General features: G+C 40.4%; 1 protein-coding gene across 2 annotated transcripts in view; it reads left to right on the top strand.

Annotated features, from left to right (window-relative positions):
* Positions 1-24,126, top strand: part of si:ch211-1a19.3 (uncharacterized) — a 39,556-nt gene extending 15,430 nt beyond the window's left edge. The window contains exons 2-6 of one of the 2 annotated variants that reach the window (XM_053634196.1): positions 1,347-1,475; positions 20,622-20,718; positions 21,718-21,871; positions 22,025-22,137; positions 22,240-24,126. In XM_053634196.1, coding sequence (XP_053490171.1) covers positions 1,347-1,475; positions 20,622-20,718; positions 21,718-21,871; positions 22,025-22,137; positions 22,240-22,241 — 495 coding nt within the window. In that variant the 3' untranslated portion in view covers positions 22,242-24,126. Of the gene's footprint in view, positions 1-1,346; positions 1,476-19,395; positions 19,824-20,621; positions 20,719-21,717; positions 21,872-22,024; positions 22,138-22,239 lie in introns of those variants that run through there. The other variant, XM_053634195.1, reaches the window with a different exon arrangement.

The following is a 24,126-nucleotide window of genomic DNA, read 5'->3' as shown; positions in this document are numbered from 1 at the left end:
GGTGGGAATTGAACCCCCAAATCTGGAGATGTGCGGCAAGTGTGCTAACCATTAAGCCACCGTGCCCCACCATCAGTTAAATGTATGCTCGAAATACAACTTACTGCATGTGTTCATCTTTTTATATATTAATTTATTAATGAATAGCTCTGGAGGTCACTGTACTCATTTACTTTTCTGGCCACAAACATCAGATTCTCAAAGGTTACACTCTGGACGACTGCCTGCAATTTCTTGTAAGTACACATCCAGTCCGATTCTCCTAACAGGCAAATAAAATGTCGATCACTGTGACTCAGTGGGGTTTTTTTCTGGAGCAATATTTAATTACTGGCCTGGAAAATAAATTCATGGAGTCATGCCATTAAAAGTTGCTCAAGAGTTTCTTTTGAAGGAAGTTGTGGTGGCAAGTCTCAAGTTTGCCAGTGGGCTCCAGGAAAAGTCTGTGACTGTTTGGATTACAAATGCCAGTCAAATGCAACGCCTCTTCCTGTGAAAAGAGGCGAAAATGCCTCTTCCTGTGAAAATAGGCGGTTCTAGTAAGGCCTGGCTGAAAAGCCAGCAGGCAAGTCGGGCAAATTAGTTTCTAGGTTTAGATTAGGGCTTACCGGCGAGATGATTATAATGGGTTAACATGTCACAGTCTCATTATTTTAAGCACCATGAACATTGGCAAGGTCTATCTATGGAACATGAAGGGTGTGGGGATAGTGGTGTGTCATTTACCAAAATAGAATCTCAAGGAAGCATGTTTATACCATAGCTGATTTTGAATTTTAGTAAACAAGGTGACCAAGTTCACTGACTCAACTTGTCTGGAAGCAGATATGTGATACTTAATTGCAGTCAATCTAGGTTCCTATGGGCAAAAAATATACTCGCTGTTTTTGTTGTTTTGGCACTGATACTGTTACGCTGGAGCTACTTTTGAGACTAATGTGCTTGCCTTGAGCAAAACACATACCAAGCAGTGTTTTTTTTTGTTGTTGTTGTTTTTCTCAATGTTACTATGAAATGTTACTCAGCTACTTTTCTCAGAAATGATTTGGGAGTTTTTTTCCCCAATCCTGTCCAAGATAGGACTTGATTTGAAAGCATGTGGCATTACAATTCAGTTTTTAACCACTTCGAACTCACAGACATGGCTGAGACAATATCAAGCAAAACGTTGCACTGAGGTTAAATCAGCTGACTGGTTAAACATGCACACCTCTGACCTAGTAGAGGAAACAGGCTACTGTGTGCGAGCCTGGAAAAAGTGCTTTCATAGTTATACCAGCAAAGCTTTTGCTTTCATGTGTCAATTCCTGCAAAAGCTCTTTCGTTTTTTTGTCGTCTTCTTTTAGGAAGAGAAGTCACATTGCAGCAGTCACACAGCTGCTCAGAAATTGAGACGGAAAACATGTGAGAGGGCGAAGCGAAAAAGCCCGAGAGTGAGAGCTACATCGAGGGAAAGGAAGTGGAAATGCATGTGGGTGAGTGTGCTGGGGTTGTGAGGGAGGACCGGCTTGCTCTGGTTTGCGCTGCTTTTTCGACTTGTCCCAGTGCCAGGGGGTTACAGAGGGGATGGCAGCCCTGCCGGCTTCAGCGTGTTGTTGTTTGCCCTTTAAGGAGAATCAGTGTCTGGGGGATGAAATGGCTGTGTGAACATTGGTCCCCTGCCAGATTTTTGGAAAACAAAGTGATTTAGTTACTACTGAAAATGAGACACTCCTTGCCTTTTGCAGCATTCATATCTACACCATCGTGCTCATCATACACAGCTTATACGCTCTACAATACCAAAGTGCTTGATGAGATCCATAAGATTTTTGTTAAGCAGCAGACACAAACAAATGACATCATGCAATATAGCAGAGGGTCAGACTATCAGAAACACACTGAGCCTCATACTTCAAGCTGAACAAAGCAACATTAGAAGATTGGACAGCTTTGTTCAGCATAAAAAGCCTGAAAAAAATACGACCATGTTACATAATAAGACCTAGTAGCATGTATGAGAAGGCTTCACATGCTTTCATGCTGTTTTTGGTCTTGGGAGTATTCTTCAGTTCCTAGCTTATCAATGTATGTGCTATCTGTGCTATACTATTTTAACAGTCGTCTTATTTTGTTTCTCTTCCAAACGTCATGTTTCTTGGAAGTAATTAGTTACACTGAAGGACACATGACTAGATACAGACATGCACACAAAACAGCCCAGAACAACAAAACAAAGCTCTCAGTAAGGAGACTAAATAATGCCACCAGTCATCAGGTGGGCTTATCTTTCTCCTGGGAGCCACATGGACAATGTCGAAAACCTTTGTTCTGCAGCGGCCATTTCTCGCTGTGTTTGCTGTGGATTTCAGCATGAACAACACGTGCACCGTGTGAAATGGGGACTTGTGAAAAAGAGACTTGGCAGGAGGCCTCGCACAGCTGTTCTGCAGAAACGCTTCCAAAAGAAACACCTTTTATCGGTTGGGGACCCCTGAGGGCTGAGGTGTTCATCCTGTACGCAGAAAAATGGACAGGGGGAAAAAAGAGGAAGGACTCAAACGCGGAGAATGTGATGAACTTATTATTTTCCTTGCAAAACCTAGAAGGTTCTGGACGTTCTGAACGTTGGCTGAAGGTACAAGTGGGGAAAAAAGATCACGGTGTGAGAAGTTCTTGAAAGCAACCCACCTGTGGCTGTTTATAACTGTAGCCATTAATGAATTCCCAGCAATCAAATGTTTGGGTGAAGTAGGTTTAAAACCATGAAATTATACAGAAACATACAGGAAAGAATTTCAAAGCCTGTGAGGTTTCTGAAAAATCCATTAATCACTGCTTGTATTGTGTAATGGAAAAACAAAATGCCAAACCATCCCCTGCAGAAGGAACCTATTTCTCTGGGTGGGTTAAAATAGTTTCTTCCCTTTTTTATAGCTTGGACATCTCTGCAGCTTTTATGATCAGTTATAATACATAACATTTTTCCCTGAGTAAGGAGTCATGAAATGAACGAGTCATGCCAGGACTTCGAACTTGAGCCGCTTGCTAGATAAATGTGATCTCTGCACCTGGAAGTGCTTTACTTTAGTCATGAGGTAAGGTCAGATGTCAAGAACTCTGACTTCACAGTCAACACCCGGTAGCAACCGTGATGTTCACGCACAGACGTAAACAATAAATGATGACGGAGCAAAATAGCAGACTTTGAGTTGCTCAGGTATACGATTTTGCGATGTTCACTCATCCGTTCCACTGTGAATGAGGTTTTATCTTGGTTTAAATTAAACACGGTCTAAGACAAATAGCTAACAATTTATGTACAGATGAGCAAAAAAGAATAAATACAAAGTGAATGCATATGAAAACGGATGATGGCTAGGATTGGTTAGCGGAGGTTAGCGGTGACACTTTTCTTCGTTCATATAAAAATGCAATGAGATTCAAACCCATCTTCGTTTTCATGACTTCAGGCAAATTTTCGATTCGAAAAATTAGGATCTAGTGTGGTTTCTTGTCATCCCAAATCGTGTGGAAATTCTCACACTTTTAATATATACAATGTAGTTAGTTAACTCTCGTAGCTAGCAATGCTAGCTGTCTGGTTCAGTGCCCTTTTTTATAAACAGAAGAAGAAGAAAAAAAAGGCTATCCAGGTTTACTACAAGTACATATATCCATGTCAATCAGTTTAGCTTACTACACGCTTGTTCTCAAAGTGGAGTCCTTTATTTATTTATTTATTTTTTTATTCATTTATTATATATATATTTTTTTTTACTAAAACAAAGTATAGAACTAGTACATGGATGGTACTAGTACATTCTTTCATCATAGTGTATTTTCAGTATAATATATGTATTTAATTTATTTGTCTTAAAAGCTAGCCAGGCATACAGACTTAAGAAATGGTTTCTCAAGTGGTATTGATTGTTAAAGATTCTTAGCTTCCTTAAAGGGTTCAACTTTTCCAATAGGAGAACACTCTGTTGTTGGATTTTTCTTCTAGAGTTAAACTTTTTTTCCCTTAAGAGTGTTAATGCTTATCTGTGAGCGTTGCCTGCTTAGATGTTGTTTACAAAAGTGTCATTGTGGATGCAGAAGTAATTTCACCCCTAGTTAAATCTACAAATTTCATGCATTGCTAAATTTCTTGATATTATATCAGCTGTGTAATTATTATTATTATTATTATTATTATTATTATTATTATTATTATTATATTTGCATGGAACAAAAGTACTATTTGCAATCTTTTTATTTTTACCCGATTGTAATATGTGCATCTATGACTTTGGACAGAGTTTTGGATGAAGGGTGTGGGACAGAAAGGAAACAGTCAACTGTTTCAGTGGAGGAAGTTAGCCAGAACTGATAACATCGCTTACAGCCGCTTTAACAGTAGTTAATGAAGGGAATGTCCTGAGGAAAGTCGTTTGGAAGCGCTAACTCAGCAACTCTGTTTCTGGAGACCTTTTGGCCTGCAGAGTTGAGTTCAAACCACACACCTGGCAATCATGATCGTGAAGATCATGTGCAAAGGATGATTAAGGCATTTTGGGGACCGCTACTGAAAGCCCTCACCACACTTTTCAGCCCACGGCTAGGGAAATGCTGATAGTGAGAGTGAGTCAGGGAAAGCTGGTATGAGAAATACAAGTCCGAGAAGGGTACGGGGGAAGGGCGACCCCCTGCTTAACCTGCAGCACAAACCATCAGCATGTTTACTTAGTCCATCTTCATTTCATGTCCGTTTTACATAACAGCAGGCTCCCTTACATTCCCGCTAAGCGTTAGTCTACTGCACGAGTCCTGACTGAGTATATAGCCATCTGGGATTATGTAACTGATTTTTAGCCCCTTATTTTTGTATTTAAAAGCGATTTCTGAAGCTTCCTACCTCCTCAGGTTTGGCAATACAAATAAGCATAATCCCTCAAGATACGAACATGTTCTACAAGTAAACACTGCAATTGCGATCTGTGCAGCGACTTTGTTGAATTTGCTTATTCAACATCCAGTGGCACCTTTGAGCCCTATGGGAATGAAACGGGAATCCTCTGTGACTTTCCAGGAATTTGTACCCACATTCAATGTAGTGCTCCAGTCTGAGAGGGGGGCAAGAGCAGACTTCTGGAATAGGCTTGTGGGTCAGTATGCACTGGTTCAGACCGGTTCTTCTTCTCCTAAGTGCAGACATGTAAACAGAGGCCTGGGAAGCAGCCAACATTAGTCACCGTTCTGTCTTCAGGGAGGGAGAGAGTGTTGGAAGGAGAGAGAGAGATACAGATTTGCTCACACTCATAAACAGCTTCCCCAAGGCTCTTAACTAGTTATTGCTGCTCGTTCCGAGAATGCAAACAAAGAACAAAACAGTGAAGACACGCCATCATGCTTGTGGAGTGGGGTTAAGATTACAGACAGCCCAAATGTTTCCACGGTTGCCAGTGATCTGACAATAGCACCTCTTAGACTTAATAGGCTCATGTATTATTATTATTATTATTATTATTATTATTATTATCATTATTATTATTATTATTATTATTATTACTGTATTTAATCTCAGCAAATTCTTATACTTCCCAACGAATCATTTGTTTTATTTGAACAAATACGGTTAGAACATTACTTTTATTTGAGCTTTAACTGTGAAAGAGGTGTCATAAACAAATGATTTCAAATCAGCATTTAATCTAATTGGATAATGAATAGGAAATCACTTGAGCAGCGATGACTTCATGGTCAGAGAGATAATTAAAGCTAGCGTTCTACTAAAGACGTGAGTTTCTTTCCCAGCTCTTGAGGGACTCAATGACATAGCCATTCTGAAGAGTAGACTGATTAGGTGACTTACGAATGGGTTTTGGTCCTCTAATAGAGACTGGCTGGCACTTGGATGATCTTGAATCTGTGCCTGGAATCAGGCTGTTGGGTGCTACAACATTCTTTCATTTAACTTTATTTTGGTGCTAAGAACACGGGCGACGAGGGTTATCCATGTGGAACGTCTCATCGTTAAATCTAGATGGTCAAACTTGTATAATATGTGGTGTAATACGTCGATCTGTTTCCCTGATACGGGAACCCCCTTGTTTGTGAATTACGAAAGGCTGACGAAGATGATGGTACATGTTTGTCAGCTTCTTGCCCTGCAGACAAACCCAGCCCCTCGAAAAACAAGCCAATTTGGTCTCTTCTCAGACAGCATGTTGCGGCATGACTGTTCAACATGAAGGACAAACCAGTTCTGCAGGCATGCTGTCACGCTAAGTTGTTCAGGTCGCACACACCATGTTCCCTTGTGCCACTTCCTCTTCGGCACGATTAGAGGGCTGGCAGACTGTGACATCAAGTTAGCACTATGTGTTTTTTTGCTGTTAGCAAGTAGGAGGAGCTATTATGCCTGTGACTGTACAATGCTTTGACCTATGCCCCATTTTGTCAAAACAATGTTATAAACTCTGTCTATGTGTGCCTTTGAAGGAAACACACACACACACACACACATGGCCATGTCCCATCAACGAGGTCTGCAATGAAGGGTTCTCATAAACAGGCACACAACTACTATGTTTAAGGTTTTATTCATATTTGTTGTCAGTGCACTGTGGAGAAATCCAGGCAAGGATTTGACAGGTATTTGTGTACTGCACGATTTGTCCAGCTTCACACGGAAGCAGAGTTCAGCTGTTTAAATGTGAGATTATTTCTGCTCGTAGCTTCAACTCATGCAACAGAATGCTGGTTAAGGTGCGCCTGTTATGTCACAGCATTCTTACACAAGCTGAAGTTGTCACTGCATAAGCGTTTTAAACCAAACTGACTGTTCATGCTTTTGCAAAGTGCCGTCTTCCTCTGATGCAGATCTGAGGATGATGATGATGATGATGATATGTGTGTATGTGTGCCACATGTGCACACATGCTGGTGCATGTTCCCCTATGTGTGTGCATGCACGTGTGTGTGTGTGTGTGTGTGTGTGTGCTGCACAATATTCAGAGCTGTTCCACATGTGTGTGTGTGTGTGTGTGTGTGTGTATGTGTGTGTATGTGTGTGTGTGTGTGTGTGTGTGTGTGTGTGTGTGTGTGTGTGCTGCACAATATTCGGAGCTGTTCCACATGGATGTAGTGTGTGTGTGTGTGTGTGTGTGTGTGTGTGTGTGTGTGTGTGTGCTGCACAATATTCAGAGCTGTTCCACATGTGTGTGTGTGTGTGTGTGTGTGTGTGTGTGTGTGTGTGTGTGTGTGTGTCTGTGTGTGTGTGTGTGTGCTGCACAATATTCAGAGCTGTTCCACATGTATGTAGTGTGTGTGTGTGTGTGTGTGTGTGTGTGTGTGTGTGTGTGTGTGTGCTGCACAATATTCGGAGCTGTTCCACACGTATGTAGTGTGTGTGTGTGTGTGTGTGTCTGTGTGTGTGTGTGTGTGCTGCACAATATTCAGAGCTGTTCCACATGTATGTAGTGTGTGTGTGTGTGTGTGTGTGTGTGTGTGTGTCTGTGTGTGTGTGTGTGTGTGCTGCACAATATTCAGAGCTGTTCCACATGTATGTAGTGTGTGTGTGTGTGTGTGTGTGTGTGTGTGTGTGTGTGTGTGTGTGCTGCACAATATTCGGAGCTGTTCCACACGTATGTAGTGTGTGTGTGTGTGTGTGTGTGTGTGTGTGTGCTGCACAATATTCGGAGCTGTTCCACACGTATGTGGTGTGTGTGTGTGTGTGTGTGTGTGTGTGTGTGTGTGTGTACTGCACAATATTCGGAGCTGTTCCACATGTATGTGGTGTGTGTGTGTGTGTGTGTGTGCTGCACAATATTCGGAGCTGTTCCACATGTATGTGGTGTGTGTGTGTGTGTGTGTGTGTGTGTGTGTGTGTGTGTGCTGCACAATATTCGGAGCTGTTCCACACGTATGTAGTGTGTGTGTGTGTGTGTGTGTGTGTGTGTGTGTGTGTGTGTGTGTGCTGCACAATATTCGGAGCTGTTCCACACGTATGTGGTGTGTGTGTGTGTGTGTGTGTGTGTGTGTGTGTGTGTACTGCACAATATTCGGAGCTGTTCCACATGTATGTGGTGTGTGTGTGTGTGTGTGTGTGCTGCACAATATTCGGAGCTGTTCCACATGTATGTGGTGTGTGAGCCCTTTGTAAGAACGAAGTGTCATCATCATTTTTGTAATACATGAAAATTTGGAGATTGTTAGGACATTTGAAAAGAAAGAAAGAATGAAAGAAAGAAAGGACAAGCGGAATGACTGAATGAATGAATGAATGAATGAATGAATGAATGAAGCAGCTTTTATATGATCTAAAATTAAAATAAAGTAAAATAAAAATAAAACATACAAAGTTTTCCTTAGAGTCTCTTAATAACCATTCATTTTTTTACTTCTTTTTTTTTTTTTTTTACAAGAAAAACAAGAAGTTTAAAGTTCTCATTAATCTACATATTAAGGTCACAAAGTGTTTTTTGAGCAAAAAAATACAACTGGCTGTTAGACACTTGATGTTTCCATCAAGTGTGGATCAGGTTTTAACCTCCAAAAACCTCACAATTTGGTGAAAACTGCCAAAGCACTCTACAGTCATCGTGCGCCCCCGTGTGGTTCAGTAATGGAATGATCTCCTAGTTACAGAGAACACAATATGCTATTCCTAATGAAAAGTCTAACAGTTAACACAAGTGTAAATCAGAAGGGGGTCACTCCATGCATTAAAATCATAGATCTAACAAAGACTAAAATTCTAAGGCACACTCCTATATAATCAAACAAAAAGCAACGCAATGACCAGTTTATTAACACTCCATTCATAATTGCATAATGTATTGAACACATATTTTTACACATTGACATACTCCGCAGCTTGAAGACATTTAAGTCTGTGACCTTTGTCACTTATAACATGCACACATCTTCTAGCTTTAAATGTTATTAATATTTATGAATGTGTATGTTTATATTGGCACACAATTTAAAAAAAAAACAAAAACATCCATACAAGGGAATTTTACAGGCTTAAATGCAATGCACCGTGAAGCCAACGTTTCTATCATTACATCTTTAAGATAATGTTTCATACAGTTTCAGGCACCATACTGTCTGGTTTTTTGGAGTTTTTTTGTTTGTTGTTGTTGTTGATAAAACAACCTATGCTTCACCTCATACATAAACCTTTAAACATGGTTTCCAGTTCCGGGTTGCCAAATCTGCATGCGAAAACCTTCCCAGTGGAAGTAGCTCAAAACAGTAGTCCTGTGGTCAGGAAAACCAGTCCAATTCCAAAACTCAAACCCCAAACTTTATATTGAACAATAAAAGCATGACTGATACCAAAATGGACTCACCAGACACTTTAAACGGGAGACCTACTACACCTGTTTAATCATGCAATTATCCAATCATGTGGCAGAAACATAATACAGAAAATCACGTAGATATAGGTCAAGTGCTTCAGTTCATGTTCACATCAAATATCAGAATGGGGAAAAAATACGATATTGATGGTGCCAGACAGGCTGGTCAGAGTATTTCAGAAATTTTAGATTTTCACGTATGACACTCTCTAGAGTATAAACACAATGGTGCAAAAACAAACAAACAACAACAACAATAAAAAAAAAGCATGCAGTGAGTGGCAGTACTGCAGACTGTAGTATGTCTTGTTGATGAGAGAGGTCCGAGGAGAGCGGCCAGACCGGTTCGAGCGGCGAGGAAGGTTATGGTAACTCATATAAGCACTCTTTACAACCGTGGTGAACAGAAAAGCATCTCAGAACAAACATGAAGCGGTCAAGAACAGGAATCTGAGCCTACAATGGACACAGGCTCACCTAGACTGGACATTTGAAGACGGGGGGGAGCAGGCGATGGATAATTGCATAAACGAACAAGTATATAGGTGTTCATATTAAACAGGATGGTTATTGAATGTTGTGATATTTACATGAACATTTTATGCTATATTTTAAATGAAGCAGTACGCAAACTACACATCATATCCTAAACGGCTTTGGGTTCCATCAAGGTCTTAAGATGGTCTTATATTATTACATATATTATCAGGAATAAAGAATACCTATGAGTGAATCAATTTACTGACACGCAACAGCGCGTTCATACACCCGAAGCAGTCTTCTGGTTTTATTTTTTCAGCTTTTAACAACGCTCGTTCACTATTTTTCCACCCACATACATACAAAACAGTGCATGCATTTTTTCAAATCAATTTATTAGGGTTGTGTAAATGGATAGAATTAATCAAAATGGAAAATACAAAATAGAACGTAAGCCACTGGAAAATACAGACCTGGCAACCCTAAGTAGGGCCTTCTAAACAATCCAAAGAGTCCAAAACGCATCACATAAAACCACACGATGTCACAGTGACTGTTCACAGCGAGATGGCCATACCTCTTCATAGTAAATTACTCCTCCTTGCTTGACCTCACATCTGTATACATCATCACTCTTCAGCTCATGACCTGGCGTGGGGTAAAAGATCCCTAAAGCAGTGAATGTGCCATCAGTCTCCTGGAAGATGTCAAATGTGGTGTGTTTTTGTGTCACTGTGCTCTCATTAATCTTCCAAGTGATGTGTATTAGTTTGGTGTGTAATCCTGTAACGATACACGTAAGTATGGCAGAGTCGGTCGTCTCCGTCCAAAGTCCAAGCGGTAGCAAGATCTGTAGTTTGGGAGCCACGGTCTTGACACGAATACCTGTGGGATACAATTATTTATAGTAAGACCAAAATCTATAGGTACAAAATGCACGTTCAGAAATGAAAAGTCCATCGCAAGGGCATCATGTACACACTCAGCATAGCCAATCTACCTACCGGAATGTTTTGGGGAGGTGGGAGAAAACCAGAAAAGCCAAACAGACAGTAAACTGAGCTCATGATTGAACCTAGGGACCCTGGACTGGTGAGGCGAAAATGCTACCTGCTATGTCACCATACCACCTTCAGTGAACCTTTCTGGAAAAATCACGTGAAGCTGCATTTGACCACGTGAAGCTTTGAAACCGCAAAGGTGAAGAGGTGAACTGTCACGTGAACAATATGTGATTATCCGTGAAAATAACCATTCACGTGAGAGCATCACGTCTGAGAAAATGAAGCCGCACGCTGTAAATGCGAAAGAGTCGCATCTGAAAAGAAAGGAATCATGTGGAAAATGAAGTCACGTGGGAAAATACACCGATCAGACATAACATTAAAACCACTGACGGGTGAAGTGAATAATATTGATTACCTCGTTGCACCTGTCCAGGGGTGGGATATATTTATTAGGCGGCAAGTGAACGGGCAGTTCTCGAAGTTGACGTGTTGGAAGCGGGAAAAATGGGCGAGCGTAAGGAGCTGAGCGACTCGGACAAGGGTTAAATTGTGAGCGCTAGATGACCGGGTCAGAGCGTCTCCAAAACGTCAGGTCTTGTGAGGTGTTCCCGGTATGCAGGGGTTAGAACCTATTAAACGTGGTCTAAGGAAGGACAGCTGGTGAACCGGCGATAGGGTCATGTGCACCCAAGGCTCATTGCTGCACGTGGAGAGCTACTGTAGTACAAATTGATGAAGAGTTAACGTTGGCTATGATAGAAAGGTGTCAGAACGTACAATACATCACAGCTTGCTGCGTGTAGGGTTGCGTAACCGCAGACCAGTGAGGGTTCAGTCAGAGTCCAAAAGCACCTACAACTGGACCGTGGAGCAATGTTCTGCTGGGAAACCTTTGCGTCCTGGCATTCACGTGGATGTTACTTTGACACGTACCACCTCCCTAAACACTGTTACAGACCAAGTACACCTCTTCATGTCAACACTATTCCCTACGGTCTTTTTCAGCAGGATAATGCGCCCTCTACGCTGCAAAAAGTATTCAGGAACGGTTTGAGGAACACGACAAAGAGTTCGAGGTGTCGACTCGGCCTCCGAATTCCCCAAATCCGATCGAGCGTCTGTGGGGTGCGCTGGACAAACGAGTCCGGAAAAAATCCGATCGAATCTATCGCGTGCGAAAATAAAGACACATGCACCCCGTGTGAAAAATAACCAGCGTGCATCACGACACGTCTAAAAAAAACCACGTGTAAATCACACACGTGACACGCTCTGCGAGTGACACCAATACAGACGTGAAATAAGCAATAAATATACATTTCTTACCTTTAACAAATAGTTGAACGCCTGGACTAAATGAAATGATGTTAGGGTCCATGTGTCCTCCACTTAAGCTGTGAGACAGAAATTCCGATCGTCACAAACTGCAGAAGCTTGGGAGGTTGGCACTGATGGGTTTGATCGGTTCATATGAAAATATTCCTTACCTCAGCAAAAGTAAGCCTGTGATCAGGGTCTCCGCTCTCATTGTCAGCGTGTCTTCGGTGTACACTCACTGCACACTCTGGTGCTTATGGTGTATAACGCTGGTGGTTATGTCGAGAGATCCCAAGTGTGTGTTCGGATGATGTGATGTTGCACAGCCCACTGCTCATACAGCCTCCTAAATAACTGACATACATACAGTACATTCTGACTGATCATAGCCAGTATCATATTTACACCTTTTCAGGATAATCCTAGCACTCTTGCTCTGAGTGTGTACGTGTGTGTGTGTGTGTGTGTGTGATTTTTTTCACGTAGATGTAATCGATGTCCCTTCATTCGTTAAAATGCTCTTTTACTTGTATAACTGTGTCATTTGTACTTGCACCGACCGCTTCTTATGCACAACGTGTTGCGTTTAGTTGTGTTCTTTCAACACAATTTGTCCACGATCATTTGACGGAGAACTCTGGCGTCTTCTCGCCATTTTCTTGAACGGTCGAATCTGTAAGATTGGACTGCGTTCTCACTAGGAAGTCGCCTTAACTTGAAGTATCAACATCCTTCACGGCATTCAGTTCTAAACATATTTGAATGCCGTTTGAATCCTGAATGCTTTCTGATTATAGCCTGGATGTTATTCTAATGCTATTTGTTTGGTTTTTTTCGTGGATAAAAACGCTTTGTTCAGTAGAGACACGCTGTGAGGTTTACGCGTTACGTAGCGGCGGTTGGTGTTTTCCAAAGGCACCTGACGGTTATACTGTAAAAACAAGCTCGTCTGACAGTTGTGCACTTGGGAGCTGTTAAAAAACAGGAAAGAGCTGTTGGCATTGTCGCTGAGCCAGATGCACCCACTGTAACTACTTCTGCTCACAGAGTAGCATTTGTGCATGTGTGTCATTTTGTTTTTTCTCCCTTCCCATGAAACATCATACATATATAGAGTACATACTGTGCATATTTGAGAACAAATGCGTCTCTGGCTAGAACCTGCCCGAACTCATCATATGTGAAATGAAGTGTTTAAAAGATTTCACGTGGTTTATTATTCATCATTCTTTTAGCTAGCAAGCCGAAGGATCTTTTTAGCTGAAGCAAGCAAAAACCGCTAGGAGCGTATAGCTAGGCCGAGCCCTCGTGAACGTAAAGGAGATACTGGAACAGCAGGTTACATTTGAGGTACATCCATGGCCACAGTTAACTCTACAGAGCTTTGTTTTTGCGTATATAAGGCTCTTTGTAGTATCCACCAGGTGCCTGGGGAAAAAGCTTCCCCTGGTCTGTTTTCGATAAGGTGACACTAGAAAAGTTGACGTGTACACTTTATTATTCATTACTGTATGCCATATCTTTTTCACTAGAACACAGTGTTGATTCTGCACAGGTTTATTCAACGAAAACAATCAAATCAATGATGTCTCACAGTCGTTAATATGAAATCAGTTCAGTGTAAGCAATATGCAAGAAAACAAGATGAGGAAAATGCTGTGTAGAAATAATGCTTTGAGGCTGATGAAAAGCTAGACAACGCTCAAGACAAAATAAAGGTTATAAATGATGTTTCACACACCTTAAAAAAAAAAAAAAAAAAGATCAGCTGTACCTAAGGCATGTTTTTATTTCCCTGAGTTTTTTCTGAATATCCACAGTAATAAGTTGCTGTGTCTTTTTCTTCAACGCTCATGATCCGTAACCGAAAATGCACTCTGGGCCTGTTCCGGGGTACCACAACATATTTGTGTGGGTTAATTCCTTCAGCGTAGCGCACATACGGAGGCACAGTGAAGTTGTAGTTCAGCAGGAGTTGTACACCTTGACCAGGCTTCTGCTTGTACCAGGTCATTACCCCGATGTTCTCTTTGGTCCTCAGTGGGCAGATGAGGGTGACATTTTTGCCCCGTTTCACTGAGATGCCTGTGGGGGTTTGCCATAAAAAGCCTAGAAGAACACACACACACACACACACACACACACACACACGTTTTACTATGCTTGTGAGGAGTGAGGACGTTCCATTAACGTAATTATTAATGCAGCTAATTATTGCTATTCTGCACCTAAATCTAACCTTAAACCTGACCTCACTGACCACAAGCAAACCTTTTGGTTATTAATTACATTTTTTTTGTTTGTTTGTTTAATAAGAGTGTTGCAGTGTTTGTTAAAAAGCAGCTTTTGTCATGAGGACCAGCCAAATGTCACTGTGGGGACACAGAGTGCATTTTATAAGCGAAAACTTTATAAGAATGTTCCTGAAATTGGATTCAAGACTAAAAAAAAACAAAAACAACAAAAACCCTCGAATCTAAGCATCTAAACTCACAAATGCTGGTAAAAAATCCCACTCCGGTTCCGATTTATACACGATGTTATTTATCAGTTGTCATATATCATATTATTACATAGTAGTCGTTATGTAATAATAACAACCGAAGAGAACTGTACCATTAGATCAGCAACATATTACGAATGGGTTATTATAACACATTTATATTGAGAGAATATGAACCCGACGTAATATACTTTTCCATAGTGATTGCTCGGTTAGTACCAGAGGAAGAAATAAGGTACTCACTGTGCAGTGTGGTACAGAAGAAGAAAAGCAGAGCCACTTTATGAATCATTTCGAGCTCCAGAAATTGGTTGTGTGATGTGAGCTTATAGGATGGACCGTCTGTATGACTCTAGGTATTATCTCAAGGACTACCGATGAGGGCAGTTTCTCACCGCCCTCAGGTTGATTGGGTGGACTTGAAGGAACTGAAACTACCACAATGAGTTGTTGTTGTTGTTATTGTTTTTTTTTAGTAGAGTACGTTTAGAAAGTAAATGACTATCCATTTACTTGTTCCTCATTCTTTTATGTTACAGTCTAACTGTAAAATGTATTAAATTCATTCATTTATTTATTTATTTTCGAAATTTCTACACATGAAATGCATAGGTTTTCGGAATGTTTTGTAAATGAAAATCTCTGAAACGTCAAACAGCATGATTTCTAACTAGAAGGAGCTCGAAAACATTTCCATTGCATTGAAAGCTAGATCTTTCCGTTTGTAGTTCTCATAACTATATTGATAATAATGCGTATTTGGGACAAATGATAAAATATCCAAAAAGTGGGCCTCATTTATCAGAACTTTAGTGTAGCTGTGTGTAAATTACACAGGCAAAAACCAAACTAGAAATGAACTCAGTAGAGTTAAGAAATTTGAAATTTGTTCATTTGTGCCGTGAACGCGCTCGGTCATTTATGGCTGACTGGCGTTTATCAACATACGCGCTTGAAGAAAATTGACCTTAGCGAATGTTTTACGGGAAGCACACTGGCGCTATGGACGGGGGTGGAAAAGTACGGAGAAATTCAACTTAAGTGAAAGTGTCAACATCTCATTCAGTTAAAAGTGGAAGAATCCAGCTAAAATGTACACAAGTGAAAGTAGTTAGTTAGTTATTTACAGTTATATTTATATAGCGCTTTTCTAGACACTCAAAGCGCTTTACATAGTATGGGGGGGGGGGTCTCCTCAACCGCCACCAGTGTGTAGCGTCCACCTGGATGATGTGACGGCAGCCATAGTGCGCCAGAACTCCCATCACACACCAGCTATTAGCGCAAATGTAAAACCAGGTAAGTTCATTTAACTCAAAAAATTCAAGGAAACTAATTACCTCAAATTTTGTAAGTTGATGAATCAATTCATTTAAGCCAAATACACGTAAATACAGTCAGTTGAGTTAAACTGATGTTCTATTTAAGTGTATTTGGCTTGAAGAATTTGATTTATCACCTTAAAATATTTTGAGGTAAAAAGTAGTTGTCGTAAATGTACTCAGGTATCAAAAAGTAAAAAGTAAATATGTTTCACTGATGAAATTGGGTAGGTCATGGTTTCATGTGAAAGCTAACTTTTAGTACACTTCAATACGGGACTGAAACTAGACTTAACATTATATGTAGATGACTACTGGATTTTCGATTTGTGAACATAAAATGAAGGAAGAAATCCATCCTTGCCTCTAATCTTCTTGATATAGAAATTAAAGAGCTAATTATTCGGAAGTAAAATATCCGGTAAAAAAAAAACTCATATTCACCATTAGCTAGAATTTGACTTGCTGCCTAGCCAGTTCTGATAGCTACTGGAATTGGCGCTCGTCTAACCTGGAATTAGGAAAGAAAACAAGCTAATGTCGTTAAATAGAGCCATGAGCGCTAACGTTAGCCAAGAGCCAAGAGAATTAATGTTAGCAGATCAGTGAAACTTAACTTACCTTAACATGTTTTGTCAAATTAGATGGCTATGCTAACAGTTCATGTCTGTCATGAGGCAAATGCACCTCATTTTATATGAGTATTTGCTTACTCCTGCATACTGAAATGTTTTACTGAGGTAGGGCTCATCCTCAAGATTGGCACCTCGGCCTTGCAGGCTTTATCAACCTTCAGACGAACCGGAAAAGCTATTGCACTGAATACATTTGCTATTGCACCGCTAAATGTCTTCTTTTAAAGGAGACCATGATTAGTAGTGTAAAGTATTCGTCAATTGCAATCATTTAAGTTTAGGTAAGTCATGTTCAGGTCTATGCTCAAAAATGGGGATGACAGGTAAGAGGCTAATTAGGCTAACTAGCTAGCTATCTGGCTAACATCTCCAGATATACATTCAATTATATAGTCTATGTTTGTATGTCTATTTGAGGTACATATTTTAATATTGCTTTCTCTTTTATTACCCTTTGTTTTATTAACAATTAGGCACACTTGTTTGTCTTATGTGTGCTTGCATTTCTTTATTTGGGTCTGAGTATAGCTCAGGTCTGGGCTCTTCCCAGCTTCCCAGACTTACCACCAAGCAACACGGCCATCATGAAGATTCTTGACTTTTTTTTTTTTTTTTTGCATGAAAAGCGACTGCAAGAAATCTACCCAAACATGTGGGTGGTACTGAGGATATTTGGGACTATCCCGGTGACAGCGGCAGCTGCAGAGAGAAGCTTTTCAAAGCTCAAGGTGATTAAAACATACGTGTGGTGTACCATGGCCCAAGACATTCTGTACAGTTGTGTGCTTTCAACACTGTGGCAACAGTTTGGGTAAATATGGATGTGACGGTCAGGTGTCCGCAAACATTTGGCCCTGTAGTGTAGATGAATTAAAGAATAAAACATTTGTAAATCTGGCAGTACTTGTTTATTTATTTATTTATTTTTAGCTCTGTCTTACCTATGAAAAATGTATACAGAACTTTACTAAAAGATTGATAAATGAGGCCCGTTGTCTTGATGAATTAATGAAACCAGTTAAATACAGTACGGTAATATATTGGTTGTGTTACATAAAATGAATTATCCTTATCTAGACTTTCAAATTTTAAATTGATCTGGGAGAGAGTATAGGGTTTTGGTCTATATTTCTTATATAAGAGTGCATTTAATACTCCAGAGTGGCACAACAGGAACGCTTTCCGCTTTATTGCTGGGCGATCATGAGTTCCTAACAATGCCACAGCAGTTTATTTATTTATTTATTTATTTTTACAAATAAATCTCCCTTATATTTATATTTCTTCTCGTATTCATAATGAATGAAGACAGCCGAGTAAATGCAGCATTCCGCAAATAAATTACATTCATCTGTTATTAAAAACCTTTGAAGAAACCAAGCACAGTCTTAGATCAAGAAAAATCACAGACCAAGAAACTGAGAATACCACTGTTTTGCCAAAATTCCTAAAAACACGTTGCACTTCCAACTGAAAACTTCAAAGGCATATTTCACTCAATTGCATTACGGACGTAAATTCAGAGGACGGACCGTTATCCATCATCGTTATGTAATCATGCTGAGTGACTCACAGTTCAAGAGAGTCCAGCGCTGAGTAATGTCTGAACCAGTAGAGGGTGCTCTTGGAATTTGGTGTAGACCATGTACAAACTTGAGGCTGAGATTACACAAAGCCAGACTGTCCTCAACGCAAGACTGATAAGAAACTGAAAATGTCTTTAGTGAGAGTAGAATGGGTAAATGATCATTTTATAAACTGCCCTGCGATGAACGTCATCCCCATCCCGGTTGTATCCCCGCCTTGTTCGGCAGTGTTCCTGTCTTTGGCTTTTGGAGCAACCATGACACTCACCGGAATAAAATGGTTACTAAGGACGACTAAGTTAGGATTTACTTGTTGGATGGAACACATCATAGTAATGGTTTCCTACCTGCATTTGTATTTTCAACTCCTGTTCAACTTACATTCCTCACGCTGAACGTATAGGAGTTACTAATATTATATGTGTTAAGATGCACCACTGAATAATAAGATCAGAGTGTATGGGGTTCATTTGATTATACAAACTTTTAGTTTTTATGTTACAAAAAGCCCCACTCATTCCATCTTGAATCATGAAATCCCCTGATTTTTTTCGTTTGTTTGTTTCATTTTGCCCCTCTCACTTTTCCTCTTTACAGATGCAGGGGGAGGAATCCAGACCAACCCCTTTTAGAATGGCAGTTAAAGGAATGGCTGATCCTGTGTGTGTGTGTGTGTGTGTGTGTGTGTGTGCGTGTGTGTGTGTGTCCTCTCAAAACCTGGCATGGCGTCTGGAAACACTGAGTGGCTCCTGCTCTAGTGGTCTTATGAAAGTGTGTTAAACAAGACATAGTTGACGGGACAAACAATCTGCGGTACTTTCCTCTCTCCAGCAGGCTTCTTGTCCCAACGCTGGAGCTGGGAAACCTGCCAGAGCACTCCCTGAGACTGAGAAATGGAATCCGAAACACATACACAGTCGAACCCTTTCTTTAGAAACCGAGAGTGACTTTAACTTTCACTTTCTGATGAAATGTGATTAAAAAAAAAAAAAAAAGATCCACATTGCTCTGTCTTTCTTTCTTATCAAATCTTTTCAACGTTGTACATCTATGCCTCATGTAAGGATATGGAGAAACGGTATGAGCAGGTTTTCCCAGGCACGCATCCCAGCTCCAGGAGCAAGGCCACACCTCTTTTCCTGCCCAACAGTAGGCAGAGGTTTAAGGGGGAAGTCCAGCCCTGAAAATCCTCCTACCACAGCCTCTGCTTCAAACACTCTCTCTCACACACACACACACACCGTCTTTGAGACTTTCAGTACTGACAGGACTTTTTTCATCGTTTGGTATTTTATTCCGAGAACTTATCTATCTAGAATGGCTGCCTCTAAATCGTCACACACGGTGCGCAACATTATCTTCGCTTTGCTGACACTTTGGTCGATCATTTCACTCATCATCATTGTGGTATGGGCCACCTCGCCCGACTTGAAGGGGGCCAGCGAGTGCAACACCAACCTGAAGACCCTCAAGGAAAAGTTTGCCAAGGAAAAAGACGTATGGACCAAAGACCGGCATGCGTTGGAAGAACTGGTGGGGCAGGGCCGCCTCAACCAGAGCCTGTTGCTGACTCGCATAGACCAGCTGAAAGAACAACTGCAATTCCTCAATCAGTCCCTGGAATCTTGTCAGCAGCAAAATGTAAGTCTTTCTAGTTAACGGTTTATCTCTGGTGGATATTATAGCTCCAGAACTGGCCATTCAAGTACGTTATCTTGTCCTTGGGGTGTTTTAAAGTGCTTTCTATAACATGAGGTTGAAATGATTGGGATGGTTTAAAAACGGCGGGTAGGAGATCGAACCGTGCTCGTCCTGAAAAACTGACAAGTGATAAGAGATATACTTACGTTATGAAAGGTTTCAACGAAAGGAGCTTTTAACACTTAGTGTACAGTACAAAAAAATAATCATCATCGTTTGTCTTTTAAACGCTACAGGAAGAACGTACACGTAAAACGCATGTAGAAGTAATTAAATGAACAGAAAACCACAAAATTGAACAACTAAGCGCAAACAATAAGAGCAATACTAATGTATAGAACGTACTGTAACCTCAGAAACCCACACTGGCAGATTCACACACTCCTCACTCTCCTATTCACTTCATCATAGGTATTAGATCATTTTTTTAAAATATAGTGGTTACTGAATAAGATGCTTTAGCATGAATAACTGACTAATACGCTGTGACTTTAAGGGGTTGAAAGGACTGCACTGGCATTCCCAATAAGGTATCAGAGGTCCAAGGTCATGTCTAATACTCAGAGGTCCCATAGGCACTAAGCGCTCACACCCTCTTGCGATGCGAAACACTCCTTAACACGGCAACGCTACTATCCACAGCCAAAGCTGCCGACTCGCCTCTAACCCACGAACCCATGAACTCACTTAATTAACTTCCATCTCGTGTGTGTGTGTGTGTGTGTGTGTGTGTTTCAGGACATGCTGAACGACAACATCACTAGGCTAAAGGATGAGATCGAGCTGCATAAAGCCATTGAGGCCAACCTTACTGCAAATATCACACAGCAGCAAGGTAGGAAAATCCAAGTCAAATTTTCCCCCCTCCCGTTCCAGGCTGCTGTGAAAGGAACGCTCTCTTACTGAGGATATTCTTAGAGGCTTTTCTCCCATGTAGTCATAGAAACCGAGAAAAGAAAACAAATAGACCCAGATTTGTCAGTAATGCAGTTCAACATGAAATGTTGGATTGTAAGATTGAAAATGAGGCGTTCGCGTTGATTTGGGTTGCGACGAGAATCTTTTTTTAGTAATCGGTCAGATTGTTCATACTTTGCCCAGATAAGGCCAAGACTGGTCTGGTCTGCCTGTGCTCTGGGATACCGAGTAACAGACTATATGAGGAATTCTGTTTTGTCAGTCTGTTTAGCAATTCCTAGTTTCACTCCATCCTTTAATATCTTTAAAAAAGTATGAAGACTGAAATTCATATTACCATCTGCACAGCCATATCCGACCTATTTTTTTTTTTGTTGTTGCTTTAACGCATATCCTGTGTAACCAAACCACAGGAAATGGTTTGCTGCTAAAAGCAAGATATATTTGCGTGATAATAAGAGAACCAGCTTAGCAGACAGCTGCAGGTGGTGAACGAAATCCGACGTACACTCTCCGTCTGTGTTAAAGATTTCAAGCTTGAGATAGCTGGAGAAATCTGATCTAAAATCAGGACGCAATTTCATGCATTACTTAATCATTAAAGCTGTGCCAAAGATAAAACATGGTTTATGTGAACCACTTCTGCTCAAAATAGCCAAGTGACTTCATGGAGGCCCGAAACACTCGGATACCTTGTTCTCTGGCAAGACGTGGCCTTATAAGACAATGGGATTAATTTGATATTTTCACGAAAGAATGTCTGGCTTTGGATGATGTTGGTGTTGAAAGATTGTTGATATTTTTTGCCTTTAGTGCTGTGTGCTTGTTTATCGAGTCAGGAAATCCCATCCTAACATAAAGGAGTCGTATTTAAAGTCGAGTCAAACATGTTGCTCTCCGATCGCTCTGATTTTAGACACGATCGAACTACTGCAGCATAATCTGACCCAGACGGCCTTCGAGCTGGGGATGTGCACAGACTTGCGGAAGGCCGCTCTGAATCTTCAAACTGCAGCCGAGAAGCAAACCCAGGGCTGCCAGTCCAGCAAGCAGTTCTTACAGAAGCAACTGTGAGTCGTTTTTCACATTCGATATGCTTCGTCATAATTCAGGTCGACTTTCATTAGTGGAATGAGAAGAATTTTGGCTGAAACCTTTGCCAGACAAAATAAAACATCTGCTGGATGAGGATGTGAAATTTCATGTTTCATTCTTGATTGTAGAGAAAAGTGCAAAAGCCTGCCCCAAACTTCATCCCAAAATGATGGACCTCCTGGACCAAGAAGTGGTGCTGTCCTGGTCGGGCTTTTGTGCATCAGCTTTCTTTTAGTACCATGTAAGTACTCAGAAGAAGTCCACAGAACATTATTATGCCTTTGATCTTGTCCTTGATTATATAAAATGACTAAATGCTTTTTTTTTTTTGCTTTCATTTCAGAGCTGAGCTAAAGAGAGATTTTGGATGAAGATAATCGGATACAAATTTCAGTACAACACTGTTTCGAGACACCTGTATGACGTGTGCAGCGAACCTGGACTTGAAGCATGTTACTTTCGTAAACGCACTGCTGTAAAACAAACAGGAATGTTCTGTTCACTAAAGAGTTATTTACCTTTGAAGGGAATATAATAAGATGGGGTTTTTTTTATTATTATTTGTTCCTGTGATATAAACAAAACAAAAAAAAATTCTGTTTCAGTACTGAATTCAAATAAGCCATTCAGCATTAATCTTTTTTTTTTTTTTTTTTTTTTTTTTAGCTTAAAATTAAATATAGCCTGGAGTTTTGGCTATTAATTTATGATAACGTTATCAGAAAGGTGTCTCTCCAAGTGAGAACCAGATTTTGATAACTGCTGAGAAGTTAAAACCTGCTCAAAATATTCTGTCATAATAACATATTTCAAATATCTCCGTTTCTCAGCTACTACTGTTTGTTGGAACTTCATTAGACCGATGTGTTTGTGCTCGTCTCGTATTGATTAATGGATTCAGACCAAAAAAAATAATCATCTTAAACTGCATTATCTATTATTACGATCATTTCTGACTTAACGCAAAAAAAAAATTAATTACTAATGCATTACTAATGCATTTTACAAAGAAAAAAAAAAAGAAAAAAAAAAAACTTGGGCTGGCCTTAGATGATACAGACGCACATTTTGGTCATTTTTACAGCTCAAATACTTGACAGTATTAATTGCTGGGAGCTGATCTCGACTTAAAGCCCGTTCTGATTGCACTGTCAACAAAGTTTTTGCCTGTTATGTCTACCGCAGCCTGTATTGTCTCTCGCTGATCTTTGTTTGCTTCTTTATCTTGGAACAAACTGTTACAGTATTTCTTCAGGCTCCAGGGATTATACCCTGTCTGCCGTGACGATCCTTCAAATCCATTGACCAATCTGTGAAGCTCATTTGATTGCCCATTACAACTCATTTGCTCATCTGGCACCAACTACAACTAAACCTAACTCAGTCGTCTTGCCGAGTGACCTGCAGCAGACGAAGCTAAACCTAGCTAGTCATGATAGAGAAGATATTCAAATGTCCTGCATTAAAGCAGATATCACTCCAGAGCTTCTTTTGTAAATTCAGATTCACTCGTGCTAAAACCATAATTGAGTTTGACCGAAGTGGCTTCACCCATTTCCTTTAAACAGTCTCATAACTTGATGAAAACGGGCATCATTTCATATGGATGAACCCACCGTACGCCTAACACGTGAACACATATCACTTAGTAAACAAGGTTAAACTTAGACGGACTGTGCGTAACGCCCAGGCCCAAGACAGAATGTTTTTTAACCGATATATTTTAATCATATTGAACTATTTCTCACGTCATGAGCTCCCAGTAAAGTGCAAGCGTGAGTGCTGAATTTGTTAGGCTGCATACTGAATGTTGTCTCAGATTATATTTGGCTTTATGAGAGATTTATTCTAAAAAGACTGGCTTGGTGATTCACAGGTCTAATTCACATGTGTAGTTGTACTGATTTAATGATGTCTTTATATGCTATTTTTCCTTTAAAAATTTTTTGCTCTCTTTCCACCTGCCAAAAATGCCAAACTATTCTGAAGGTCGGAAACTCCTTTTAAATTATTCCGGGAACTAAACAAATAAAGTACTGTCAAAATCGGACACTTTCCAGAAGTGAGTTGGGCTCTAGCTCAAATTAGCCCACACATGATAAGGCTTAGTGACTGTTGTTTGACTTGGGAGAAAGGAGGAGGGAAAAATATGGGAGTGATCACAGAAAATGCGAGTGCCGGCTGGTATGAGTGTATTGGAATTATTGTGGAAATAAACTTTTACAAACGA

This window comes from Ictalurus furcatus, chromosome 10, assembly GCF_023375685.1.
Source record: "Ictalurus furcatus strain D&B chromosome 10, Billie_1.0, whole genome shotgun sequence".
Classification (NCBI taxonomy): domain Eukaryota; kingdom Metazoa; phylum Chordata; class Actinopteri; order Siluriformes; family Ictaluridae; genus Ictalurus; species Ictalurus furcatus.
Note: the sequence above shows the minus strand (reverse complement) of the source record. Positions and strands in the feature narration are given on the sequence as shown.